Genomic DNA, 14,006 nt, shown 5'->3' with positions numbered 1-14,006 from the left:
TCAGTGTGAATGTACAATTTTCACAGTCATGAAAATGCAGAAAAATCTTTAAATGAGAAGGTGTGTCTGTCACGATATGGTATGAAATATCATATAACTTTAGTTGCTCTTCAGCTCATGAGGTGGGCTAAACCCCCCCTTCACTAGCTGACTCTACTTGTTTCTCTCTGGGCTACAGACTGTATGCTAGAAGGGGGTTTTATTGCCCTGGGGTCGTAAATTCCAGGCTCAGAGGAAAGTCCCTCACCCATCCTACCTTCACCAGTTAGAACTGGAAAAATGGCTCCAAAATTCATGAAAGATTCTTTGTTTGGTTTTTGTACGATATTATGCACCATGTTTACGTTAAGAACACGAAAATATATATTCGTATTCCCACTCGGTGTATGTACCCATCCCTTGAAACTCGGGCTTCTAACTCCATCTGGTAAAGAAGTAGGGTTTTCTCTGTAAATATGTATCCCAGATAGGACATATTTGATCTCATTAGAATGCTCACGTTAATCCGAGATGAATGAGGAGTATGTTAGGACTCTGACATGTTTTGTAGTGAAATTAGAGAGAATAGTTTAAAGTTTAAGCAGAATGTAGAGAGAGGAGGGTCTGGATAAGCCAGCCTTTCTGTGATGTCACAGCCTTGAAGTTATAACTGGCTGCACACATCCCTGTTATGTTTGCTAATGACAGGTGTTATGAAGGCAATCCAGAAACACAGTGTGCTTAGCGATCAGAGCGCACACAGTGATCTGACAAATACCCAAAAATACAAGAACGAGCTCTGAGACGTGGAAACTCTATAGACTGCACACCTGATCCTATCCTAAACACAACTAAAAGCGGCTGTGGATTGCGCCTAACAACTACCTAGGCAACTCGGCACAGCCTAAGAAACTAGCTAGCCTGAAGATAGAAAAATAGGCCTGACTTGCCCCAGAGAAATTCCCCAAAGGAAAAGGCAGCCCCCCACATATAATGACTGTGAGTAAGATGAAAAGACACAACGTAGGGATGAAATAGATTCAGCAAAGTGGGGCCCGATATTCTAGGACAGAGCGAGGACAGTAAAGCGAACTTTGCAGTCTACAAAAAACCCTAAAGCAAAACCACGCAAAGGGGGCAAAAAAAACCCACCGTGCCGAACTAACGGCACGGCGGTACACCCTTTGCGTCTCAGAGCTTCCAGCAAAACAAAAGACAAGCTGGACAGAAAAAAAAGCAACAAAAAAGCAAAAGGCACTTAGCTATACAGAGCAGCAGGTCACAGGAACAATCAGGAGAAGCTCAGATCCAACACTGAAACATTGACAAGGAGCAAGGATAGCAGCATCAGGCGGAGTTAAGTAATGAAGCAGTTAACGAGCTCACCAGAACACCTGAGGGAGGAAGCTCAGAAGCTGCAGTACCACTTGTGACCACAGGAGTGAATTCAGCCACAGAATTCACAACACATCCCCAGCTCAGTCTCTCTGCTTGATTTCTTCTTCTGGACTTCTTGTCTTCTCCTGAAGCCAGCAGCCCGTCCTAATGAGCTGGGACATATGGAAAACTCCACTAGCCTGCTTGCCTGCAATGCGTTGAACATGTGAGTGTTACTTTTCTCATTTAAACCCTGTTTATTTCATAATTACCCTTGTACATATTTGCAATTGTCTCATTTGTAACATCTTTATAAACTATTTTTGATAAAGCACTGCCTACTTATTTTTATGGGATATAATATTTCATATTAGTTCGTTCATCCATGCTCTAAACGTACCCTGTCTCTTGAAGAGAATTACGCTACTGTGTTGGGTTAGCTTCGGACCCGTTTAATCGAAGCTGGTGGCAGCGAGAAGTGTGCAGACTTTTGGGTTATGTTGTAGCGGCTGCGGCGTTAATAATTATTGTTCCTGCCTGAGTGGGAGTAGTTATCGCGTTGCTGCAGCGTGCCCAATAGCCAGTACATAGCAGGCAGCCTTTCTGGCGACTAATTACTCAGGGTGCAGTACCTAATCAGACCTGAGAGTAAGGGGGCGCCAGAGAGCTGCAAGTGTTAAGTGGAACTGTAAGCGGGATATACATAAATCCATGCAGTTTGTGGTATATTGAAAGCAGTGGGATACCTAGAATAAGCCCCTGCTGTAAACTAAGAGGTCAATAGCCCTGTGTGTGTTTTTTCATCACATCGTGGAGTGGAGGGATAACTAAGATAAGCCCCCCTGCACATGTGATAGCCGTCTGTTGGCCTAAAGTCACCTCAATCCGTGACGTAGGGGTGACGGTCACGGTGGGAATCCTGACCAATTGGTGACAGCGGTCAGGGGAATCGTGACAGTGTCCAAACTTTTGGTCTGTACTGTACATATATATATATATACTGTACATGTATGTATGTGTGTGTGTTGATGATTTTTTCCTTTGAAAACGATGTGTAAATGACAGAGAATTGCTCTATGTAAAAGCTCATGTAAAAATCGCATTGCAATTGGATGTAAATCGGATGCTAAATGTGAAAATCGCAATGTACTCGCATAGCACTCGTCCGTTTCCGTTTTTTTTGCTACAGAAATCAGACCGTTTTTCTTCTCACTTATGGGTATGAGCCCTAAAACTGTGATCAGCGTTGCCTGGTCCCGCTGACTGTAGGGAGTCAAGGAGAGGATGATGAGAGTTGTAGTCAGTACCAGGGAAAGTACTAACTTTAATGATTTTTTTTTTTCCTGGTCGCCAGATCGTTTCATTACGGGACGTATCACACAGATGTCATCCGTTTGCACATGTGCAGAAAGCATTTCCTCCGTGCTGACGGATAAAAAGGACTGCGGGTTCACACTGTCCGTGTAAAAAACTGATGTGCACCACCATAGAAAAGAATGGGTGTGTGGTACTTAAAAAATGACCCGCACACAAACCACAAAAACGGACGTGTGAAGGGGGCCTGAGGTAAACTTATTAAGCCTTAGGCCAGAAAATGGCGCAACTTTTAGCACAAATCTATGCCTGATGGATTTCACTTTCAGCTTTTAGGACAATCCAAAACATGGCATATTTATTGAGATGTAAAACGTTAAATTAATTTGACAAAATTTACTCCACAATTCTTTTTTTCTTATATTGTCTAAGCCTTAACATCTTAACAAAACGCCTCGCTCCAGAAAATGGCGCTGTCATTGTACTGAGAGTTAATGAGTTAATGGAGCTCAGAATCAGCTGCACTTCGATCAGAGCCGAGGTCAGTAGATCGGGTCCTCTCCATTCTCCTGTATCAGGAGGATATAAAGTGCAGCTGTGCAGGGAAAGCAGCTCAATCAGAGGGTCAGGAAGATGGCGGACATGGATCTGCACGGGCAATGCCTGGAGAAGTTCAAACGTGCATTTAGGACCACTAACCCCTATGTGCGCTGCGGCCTGGCCGAGTTTTTAGGGACTGCTATATTAATTGTAAGTAAGGCGCTGTCATGTACTGTTATTCCATGTAGTATCCCAACTGCTGCAGAACCTCTTTCAAGTAGGTAAGCAAGAGCTTTCTGTATCATATACTATCACTTTTCTATAAAAGGTGTGTGGCCCTGCAGTATGTGTATAAGAAGGTGGTTATAAGTGCAGGTGACGTACAGGAATGGTCTTTCAAAATTCACTTTTCTCCCTTAGCTATTTGGCTGCGGTTCTGTGGCTCAGATGGAGCTGAGTGGTTTCGCCAAAGCTCAATTTCTAAGCGTCAATATGGCGTTCGGCTTCGCAGTCACTGCCGGCGCCTATGTCTGTGCTGGAGTCTCAGGTGAGTGGGTTACTATGTTTTTTTTTTTTTTTTTCACTTTCTGTGTTGAAGAGGTTAGCGGATTACAAGAAGTTTGTATTAAAACTTTGTGGTCATATGATGTATGAAGAAAAAAAAAAAAAAAAATTCAGGTGCCGTCACTGTGTACATACATTACTGATCCTGAGTTACATCCTGTATTATACTCCAGAGCTGCACTCACTATTCTGCTGGTGCAGTCACTGTGTACATACATTACATTACTGATCCTGAGTTACATCCTGTATTATACTCCAGAGCTGCACTCACTATTCTGCTGGTGCAGTCACTGTGTACACACATTACATTACTGATCCTGAGTTACATCCTGTATTATACTCCAGAGCTGCACTCACTATTCTGCTGGTGCAGTCACTGTGTACATACATTACATTACTGATTCTGAGTTACATCCTGTATTATACTCCAGAGCTGCACTCACTATTCTGCTGGTGCAGTCACTGTGTACATACATTACGGATCCTGAGTTACATCCTGTATTATACCCCAGAGCTGCACTCACTATTCTGCTGGTGCAGTCACTATGCAGGCTGCTTCTCCTGTTCTAGGTTTCTGATAACTATTTCCCGTTACTCTCCAGGTGCCCATCTCAATCCGGCTGTGTCTTTCTCCATGTACCTCCTAAAGAAGATGACCTGTGAGCTCATGATCGTCTACTTCGTGGCACAATTCCTTGGATCCTTTTTTGGAGCATGCCTGGTATTTGCTTTGTATTTTGGTAAGAGATCAAACAATGAAATGCTTTTGATGGGTCGGTGCATTATAAGCAACCCGCTAACCTGGGTACAGTGTAATACTCGTGCGGAGAGGAGCTTCAGGGAGATTGTGCACTTCATCCCTGGATTTTACAACCTCTTACAGCTGACATCTTGAGCTGTCAGAAGGTGGACACCTTAAATCCTGTGTAATCCTCTAGTTCTGCTTTTCTCCTAACTTCCTAAGGATGGGTAACTTTTCTATGCAGCGCCTCCTACAGGTGATCTGGAGCTTTACATGGCATCTAACAAAATCCATGGTATTCAGGTTATGCATCTTTTAGAGGGACTGCCCCCCCCCCCAACCTTGCTGATATGTTACAATTCAGGTGCCCCCTTTCACTCCCCATGCTGTAGTAAGTTATCTGAAAATGGGCTTTCGAACTGTCCTGTAACGATTTGAACACTTACCATTCACTTGTCTCTTATTGATGACCTCTAGATGCCCTTCATGTGTACAGTGGTGGCAACTGGACGGTGTACGGGCCACAAGCTACTGCAGGGATATTTGCATCCTATCCATCAGAACATCTGAGCGTAACTAATGGATTCTCGGATCAGGTGAAGTCTTGGAAATGGTGAAAAATACAAGGCTTTTAAATAATTGCATACGAAGTACCTTTGTTTTGTCTGCATCAATCTGGACAGGACATGGGGAGGAGCACAGTCCCTTCCTTACAATGCTCCTCCCTCAAGTCCTTTCCAGACTGATGCAGGCAAAGTATTGTTTTGTGGTTAGGGGCTCTACTAGACAAATCTATGAATCAGTAGCTCAAGAATCAGAACCATGTATTGTTCAACGCTGCAAGGTGGGAAGAAAATATTATCCTGGCTGCACAGTACTTACTGGAAGCTCTTCTTGAGATAAGAACCATAAGACTGGAAGCTCACAGTAGGCTAAAAAAAAAAATCAAAAAAAAAAATCAACTGTTAGGCTCCATCCCTCCAGGAATACGACTGTCCCTGAATATATATTTTTTTATATTGTGGTGGTTTTTGTTTTTGTGTTTTTTTTTTTCTTCCTTGCCCCAGGTGATTGCCACTGCTGCCTTAATGATTTGCCTCCTTGCCATTATTGATGAGAAAAATAATGCAGCCCCCCGGGGTCTTCAACCGTTTGTGATTGGTCTTATAGTCCTGCTTGTTGGTCTTTCTATGGGATTCAACTGTGGATACCCCATTAATCCAGCCCAGGACCTGGCCCCCCGATTCTTCACAGCAATTGCTGGTTGGGGCCCTGAAGTCTTCAGGTAACTCGTATATGGATTTTTTTTATTTTTTTTTTTTTTACGTGTACAAAATATTGTTAAGCAGATATGTTGTGCCATGTAATTGTTCATAATTCTGGGAACTCGAGAGCTGAAATCTTCCAGAATCCTCTGCTGGTTCAGCTTCTGCACAGTCTTGTTATAGTGACCTGAATACTGGGAGGAGATCCATTTACTTCAGATAATATAAATATATGTATGTGTATAGAGAGATATATAGATTTTTTTTTTTTTTTTTTTTTCTATGACTTAAGACATCAGCTACCTAAGGAGTCTTCCAATAAGCTTGTTGACTGTTTCCAGTGACTAGTATGGTTATTTTGGGTAGGACGTTTCACAAATCTGAGTTGCTAACCTGTTCTGATGGATTATTTTTGTCTTCTAGGGCTGGAGGTCACTGGTGGTGGGTTCCTGTAGTGGGCCCCATGGTCGGTGGGGTCATTGGGTCATTTCTATATGACCTGCTCATTGGAATTCACCATCCACCAAGTCTATGCAATGAGGGAATTGAAGAGTATCATCTTCCTAACTACCAGTTGGTCCAGTCGGAGGTGTAGGCCCGAATGTGGTCCTCCATAGATTGACATTTTAATGGCCGTCTTTGTGAAACTTTACAATGTTAATTCCAAGAACCCTCCTGGTTCACATGTCTGACTGTTCACATTCCATCATAAATGGCCGCCCCTACGTCTACTTGCCCCAGAAAGGTCATGGTTCCTGTTAGTCTTGCGGCCGCGCCTATAATGGTGGAAAAAACTGTACAATATCTCAGGACTACAGTGGCCGCTTCTTGTATCAGATTCTCTCATTTGAAGACTGAAACCGACTGTGGGCGGCTGCGGCCTTTTTATCTTATTTGCTTTATAATCTCTTAAGTTTTTATGCAAAATAAATTTCCGTACCAGCGCTGGGATATTTTATACGGCTGAGTTTTCAATAAAGATGATGGCTGGGGAAAGTCTGCATGAATTTATTTTTAAATTTGGAGGTCTTTAAGTGATAACAACCTCCTCGCCCCCCCCCCCCCCCCCCTTCATTTTCAGCCTTCTTAAATATTTGCCAGACATGATCTACAGTTAAGATCACAATGGTCGTTCTTCACTGGTTAAAGTCTGTCAGCAGAAAATGACTGCTCAAACCAAGCCCAGAAACTCTGGGCATACTAGGTTTGATCAAATGGTCCAATACACCTTCCCACTACATCGGTCTCTGGTCCCAGTAAGACCAACACTGTTAGTCGAGGTGGAGACATAGGTCCATGATGGGGAGGTGCACAGGACTGACTGCACCAAGCACTTGTGCTTGGTTTGAACAGTCATTTTCAGATATTTCACATAGCATTCCAGCCTGAACGTTTAGCTGTGTAATTCCTTAGGTCATGAGCCTGTGGCTACCAAACCAGTACATGACTTCCTGTGACATAATATATTCTGACATCTCCCCACTCCTCCCTCCATTTTCCCCCTCAGTAGGTAAAAAAAAAAAAACAGCCAATCATAGAACAGCTTTCATCTCGTATTCAGCTCTTTTGAAATGAAAGCTGTGCGATGATTGGTTGCTATGGGCAACAAAGCTAGTTTATCTTGACAATCCATTATATATATAATGTTTTTGTTTTTTTTACTTTCTAATTTCTACTCTATATCACTGATGTGAAGTGGCTTCACAGACTCCACCATATACATGGCAGGGACGACGGCTACATCACTGGCTGCCATGATTAGGACGAGCAATATTGGGAAATGTAGTCTGCAATAAGGGCACATTATTGGATGAGGGGAGAGAACCAAGATGGCTGACAACAAGACATGGCGTGTTGGCTGAAACTGTCCAAAAATAAAAACTTTGTGTAAAATTATTTCATAAAACTCGTGTCGCCATTTTCTGAAATGCAACATTTTTCTGTTGATGTGAGGATGATTTACATGTAATTTTTTTTCTCAGTCGCCCATGACCGCACTACCAGAGAGAGGGGATCCGCCCTTCAGGGACAGGAAACCTACAGGATAAAAGGGCGGTACCTCTCCCCTGCATCAGTTTGGTTTCCTGTCCCTGACGGGGAACCTTCTCGGACGGTACCTGTCATGAACGACCGGAAGACTAACCTGGCGAAGATCCGGAACCGGCCAGTCCGAGTTCTGGCGGCGGGGAGGCCCCTGCCACGGCTGGTCCGGTATCCGAAGCCGCCACGACTTCGACCGAGGGGTCTAGAAGCGTGAGCGGGGGGAAGCGCCGCCGCCACTCCGGATAGGAGTTGGAGCGCTCCAGCACACTGCCGCAGGACGCCAGGATCCAAGATGGCGCCGCACCGGAAGTAGTGGAGGGACTTCCGGTTCGGGGGCAGTGAGGTGAATGGTACACCAAGATGGCGCCGCCCCGGAACCGGAATCCTTCATTTCTGGGTCGTCTAGCTGCGTGCGCATGCGCAGTGGCTAGGAATGGGAAAAAAAAAAAAGAAGAAAGAAGCGCTTCCCCCAAACAGTGCAGCCACGGGGAGAGGGGGCCAAGCGCCACCCTTTAAAAGAAGGTGCGCTTGACAGACCCTTGCTGCATGCTGTTCCAAGATGGAAGACAGCGATCAGCAGCTCCAGCCACCGCTGCCGCCACCGCAGCAGCAGCGCCATCGTCAGCGCCAGAAACCAGATGCCCAGGGGAAGAGAACTTCTGCAAGCAACTGAAGTTCCCGATCCAGTAGCCATTCCACACCATGTAGTTCCAGTGTGGTAAACCTGCGGCCGGCCACGGATCATACACCTCAGGATCCTACCCCTCCTCCAGAACCGGTACCTGTGGCTGCGTCAGATTGGTGAGTGATCTTCGTGAAAGCTCATTTTTTGTAATTGGGGTTCCCCTTCTCCCTTATCTAGGCAAGGAAGAGAACGGGGAAGATGAAAAATAGGACCTGCCCCTTATGTGAGAAAGCATTACCACAGTCCTAGGAGAAGAAATTATGCGACTCCTGTATTGAGCGAGTCCTCTGTGAGGAGACCCCGAACTTCGCCTCTGAGTTACGCTCTGTAATTAAAGCGGAGGTTGAGACGGTGTTTAACTCCCTTAAAAGCGACAGGAGATCTACTAAGAAATCAGTTCCTGATAGAAATTCCGACTCTTCTAGCTCCGAGAGTAAAAACTCGGATACGCAAGATTCATTCCTCTCCTCTTCAGACAGTGAAAGTGGGTGTCGTCATTGCTTCCCCCTAGATGAGGTTGACGGCCTTGTAAAGGCTGTAAGATCGACGATGGGGGTGTTAGATCCTCGTCCTGATAAAACGGTACAGGACATTGTTTGGTGGTCTTTCCCAAAAAAAGCGCAAGGTGTTTCCCCTTAATGAAAATATTCAAACGTTAATTAAGAAGGAGTGGGAGAAACCTGAGAGGAGAAATGCATCGGTTCCCTCTATTAAAAGGAAATACCCCTTTGAAGAAGAGGCTTCGGTCTCGTGGGATAAAGCCCCCAAACTCGACGTTGCGGTAGCTAAGGCCTCGAAAAAGTTTGCATTACCATTCGAGGATATGGGAACCTTGAAAGACCCTCTTGACAAAAGAGCAGATACTTTTCTTAAAGGGGTCTGGGAGTCAGCCGGAGGATGCTTAAGGCCAACTATAGCAGCGGCATGTACGTCACGTTCCTTAATGATTTGGGTCGACAACTTAGAGAAACAGATTAGAGATGGGGTCCCTAGGAATAACATTTTAGAGTCCATCCCTATGATTAGAGGAGCCGCGGCATTCTTGGCAGACTCTTCGGCCAACTCCATTAAATTAACATCTAAATCGGCAGCTCTCTCAAATGCGGAACGTAGAACCCTATGGTTAAAGCTGGCCGGGGGATTTACAAACTAAACACAAACTGTGTTCAATCCCCTGTGAAGGTAAATTCCTCTTTGGAGAGACTTTGGACGATATCCTGCAAAAAGCAGGTGATAAAAAGAAAGGTTTTCCCATCCTGGCCCCAACATATAATAAACGGCCCTTTCGGAACAGAAAATTTTTTAGAAGGAGACCACCGAGGGAGCAAAACCGATGGGATGACGGGAGAAGGAAAGACAGGGGTTTCCTTTTTGGTAACTCCCCTTGAGATAGAACCCCCCCAAGTGACGTCTTCCCCAGGATGGGAGGGAGATTGACTCAATTCCTCCCGGCCTGGGAGAAAATTTCGACCAGCCCTTGGATATTGAAATTAATAGGAGAAGGGCTTCGCATAGAATTTCTATCCCTACCCCCACGGAATTATGTGGTAACACCGCTGAGATCATCTCCTCATCAACATGAAGCTCTAGAACTAGAAATTGTAAAACTAGTAAACAAGGCTGTCATCCAAGAAGTCCCCCCTCTGGAGAGAGGGAAGGGATTCTACTCTCCATTGTTCCTGGTTCCCAAACCGGACGGAACCTTCCGAACTCTATAATAAACTTACGGAAGTTGAATACCTATGTAAAAAACTACAGATTCAAAATGGAGTCAATAAAATCAACGATAAAATATCTGTTTCCCAACTGTTTTATGATAGTTCTAGATCTCAGCGACGCATATTATCACGTCCCCATCCACAAGACCTCTCAGAAATTCCTCAGACTGGCAGTAGTCATAAAAGGACAGACCAGGGAATACCAATACAGGGCTCTTCCCTTTGGCATATAAATTGCTCCCCGCATCTTCACAAAGTTGATAGCGGAGATGATGGCACATCTGAGAGAGGAAGACGTCTTGATTATTCCATATCTAGATGATTTTCTGATTGTGAGCAACTCGGCCGAACTCTGCCGTCAACAATGCGACAGAGTCATAGACACCTTAACAAAATTGGGCTGGCTGGTGAACCTCCAAAAATCAAAACTGGAACCAACCAAGGTTCAAGAATTCTTGGGTCTCATCTTGGACTCAAGTTCTCAGGTTTGTTACCTACCAGACAAGAAAAAACAAAACATAATCCACCTAGTGTCACAAGCGCGTGCAAACCCTACCATGACTCTAAGAAAGGCAATGTCATTACTGGGATCCCTCTCTGCCTGTCTCCCAGCACAGCTCCACACAAGGACACTTCAGTGGGATATTTTAAGGAACCAAAAAATACTAGGAGGACGGTTAGAAAATCGAATGACTCTAAGTTTACCCACTATTCATTCCCTGGGCTGGTGGCTGAATCCCAACAACTTGTCAAAAGGGATTCCCTGGGTAATAGAGGCGTCTCAGATAGTTACCACAGATGCAAGTCCCACAGGGTGGGGGGCTCACCTAGACGACAGAGTCACTCAGGGGATATGGACAATTCAAGAGCTCAGATCTTCCTCAAATCAAAAAGAGTTGAGGGCCGTGAATCATGCACTACTGTACTTCCTAGACCAACTGCAAGGCCATCATGTCCGAGTATTCTCGGATAACAAAGTAGTAGTAGCTTACTTAAACCACCAGGGGGGAACCAGGTCTCAATCATTAATGGAAACTACCTCCGAAATTTTCAGCCTGGTACAAAACAACTTCCTGTCCCTATCAGCCCTACATATAAAGGGGGTGGAAAACCAAAAAGCGGACTTTCTGAGTCGTACCCAACTAAAGCAGGGGGAGTGGTCTCTAAATCAGGGCATATTCAACAAAATTACAGATCTATGGGGGATCCCTGTAATAGACCTCTTTGCCAATATGCACAACAAGAAAGTGGAAACTTTCTGTTCCCTAGATCCCAGGGGGAATCCTCAGGCCGTGGATGCATTCACAATACCCTGGACACAGACCCTAAAGGTACCTTCACACATAACGATATTGTTAACGATATCGTTGCTATTTGTCACGTAGCAACGATATCGTTAATGAAATCGTTATGTGTGACAGCGACCAACGATCAGGCCCCTGCTGGGAGATCGTTGGTCGCTGAATAAAGTCCAGAACTTTATTTCGTCGCTGGACTCCTGCTGACATCGCTGGATCGGCGTGTGTGACACCGATCCAGCGATGTCTTCACTGGTAACCAGGGTAAACATCGGGTAACTAAGCGCAGGGCCGCGCTTAGTAACCCGATGTTTACCCTGGTTACCATGCTAAAAGTAAAAAAAAACAAACACTAGATACTTACCTAACGCTGTCTGTCCTCCAGCGCTGTGCTCTGCACTCCTCCTGTACTGGCTGTGAGCCGGAAAGCAGAGCGGTGACGTCACCGCTCTGCTTTCCGGCTCCCAGCCAGTACAGGAGGAGAGCAGAGAAGCAGAGCGCAGCGCTGGAGGACAGACAGCGGTAGGTAAGTATGTAGTGTTTGTTTTTTTTTTACTTTTAGGATGGTAACCAGGGTAAACATCGGGTTACTAAGCGCGGCCCTGCGCTTAGTTACCCGATGTTTACCCTGGTTACCGGCATCGTTGGTCGCTGGAGAGCGGTCTGTGTGACAGCTCTCCAGCGACCAAACAGCGACGCTGCAGCGATCCGGATCGTTGTCGGTATCGCTGCAGCGTCGCTTAATGTGAAGGGGCCTTAACATATGCATTTCCCCCTACTATTCTCATTCCAGCAGTTCTGAGAAAGATCAGGCAGGACAAATCCAGACTCATCTTGATAGCCCCCTTCTGGCCCAAGAGAGCCTGGTTTTCATGGCTGAGGATGTTATCAATCACCGATCCCTGAGTGCTTCCGGATCTTCCGGACCTCCTGTCTCAGGGACCGGTGTTCCACCCTCAATCAGAAAATCTCCATCTGACAGCGTGGCTTTTGAGAGGTCACTATTGAGGGAAAGAGGGTTTTCTGACAAACTAGTGTCTACACTAATGAAAAGTAGAAAACCTGTGACCACAAAAATATACGGCAAAACATGGAAAAAATTTTTGTCCTCCTCTGGGGTAAAATTGCAAGATGGTGTTCCAGTGTCTGAAATACTAGAATTTCTACAGAAGGGCTTAGACTTAGGCCTTTCGGTAAGTACCTTAAAGGTACAGATATCAGCTCTAGGAGCTTTATACTGTGAGAACATAGCAGCCAACCCTTGGGTTATACGGTTTATCAGAGCAGCCGCAAGGTCTAAACCGCTAACTATAAGTAGGTTACCAACCTGGGATCTGAACTTAGTTCTGTCAGCCTTAACAGACTCCCCGTTTGAGCCCATAGAATCGGTACCCCTTAAAATTCTTTCTCTTAAAACGGCCCTCCTAATAGCCCTGACTTCGGCCCGTAGGATAAGTGACCTCCAAGCCCTGTCTGTAAACCCTCCATTTACACAAATTCTGGATGATAAAGTTATATTAAAAACAGACCCTTCCTATCTACCGAAAGTTGCGTCAACATTCCATAGATCCCAAGAAATAATCCTTCCTTCTTTCTGTCAAAACCCTAAAAATAAGAAGGAAGAGAAATTCCATACACTAGACGTTAAAAGGTGCCTGGTCCAATACATAAAAATCACCCAGCAGTATAGGAAGGAAGGGTCTCTTTTTATCTGCTTCCAGGGACCCAGGAAAGGACTCAAAGCTTCTAAGGGCACTATAGCTCGATGGGTCACAGACGCAATAGCTTTGGCGTACTCATCCTCCGGGAACGCCATTCCACAAGGACAGAAGGCACATTCTACAAGGGCTATGGCGACCTCCTGGGCCGAAAGGTCAGAGGTACCATTAGATCAGATCTGTAAGGCGGCCACCTGGTCATCACCTTCAACCTTCTTCAGACACTACCACTTAGACCTAGCCTCTTCGTCTGACCTAACCTTCGGGAGAAGGGTTCTGCAGGCTGTGGTCCCTCCCTAAGCAATGATCTCTGTAATTCTCTCTGGTGGTGCTGTCATGGGCGACTGAGAAAAGTGTAGTTACTCACCGATAACGGTGTTTCTCAGAGCCCATGACAGCACCTGCTTATTCCCCCCCCTCATCACGTGTGCGGTGAGCACATTATTTGTGTGAAGTGGTTTTTACATATAGACACGGTGTTCACTGTTAAGCATTATGATTAAATTGCATATTTTTTGTGTTGTTGTGACTAACCTGGAGGACCTCCGATGCTCTGTAAACAAAACTGATGCAGGGGAGAGGTACCACCCTTTTATCTGTAGGTTTCCTGTCCCTGAAGGGCGGATCCCCTCTCTCTGGTAGTGCTGTCATGGGCTCTGAGAAACACCGTTATCGGTGAGTAACTACACTTTTTTTTTCAATATTTTGGGGAATTGTGTAACATTTTTATTGCACTCTTTTTGGGGGTGATTACAGAGGGCAA

At 45.3% G+C, this 14,006-nt stretch overlaps 1 protein-coding gene across 1 annotated transcript; it reads left to right on the top strand.

The window, feature by feature from the left end:
• The first annotated feature begins 3,303 nt into the window (after positions 1-3,303).
• LOC138671535 (aquaporin-3-like) lies at positions 3,304-10,227 on the top strand. Its single transcript, XM_069759712.1, has 7 exons — positions 3,304-3,420; positions 3,631-3,757; positions 4,377-4,514; positions 4,994-5,112; positions 5,584-5,801; positions 6,205-6,308; positions 10,106-10,227. The coding sequence occupies exons 1-7, from the start codon at positions 3,304-3,306 to the stop codon at positions 10,225-10,227; spliced, it is 945 nt and encodes a 314-aa protein (XP_069615813.1).
• The last annotated feature ends 3,779 nt before the right edge of the window (positions 10,228-14,006 follow it).

This window comes from Ranitomeya imitator, chromosome 3, assembly GCF_032444005.1.
Source record: "Ranitomeya imitator isolate aRanImi1 chromosome 3, aRanImi1.pri, whole genome shotgun sequence".
Classification (NCBI taxonomy): Eukaryota; Metazoa; Chordata; class Amphibia; order Anura; family Dendrobatidae; genus Ranitomeya; species Ranitomeya imitator.
This window is presented reverse-complemented; position numbering and strand designations above follow the sequence as displayed.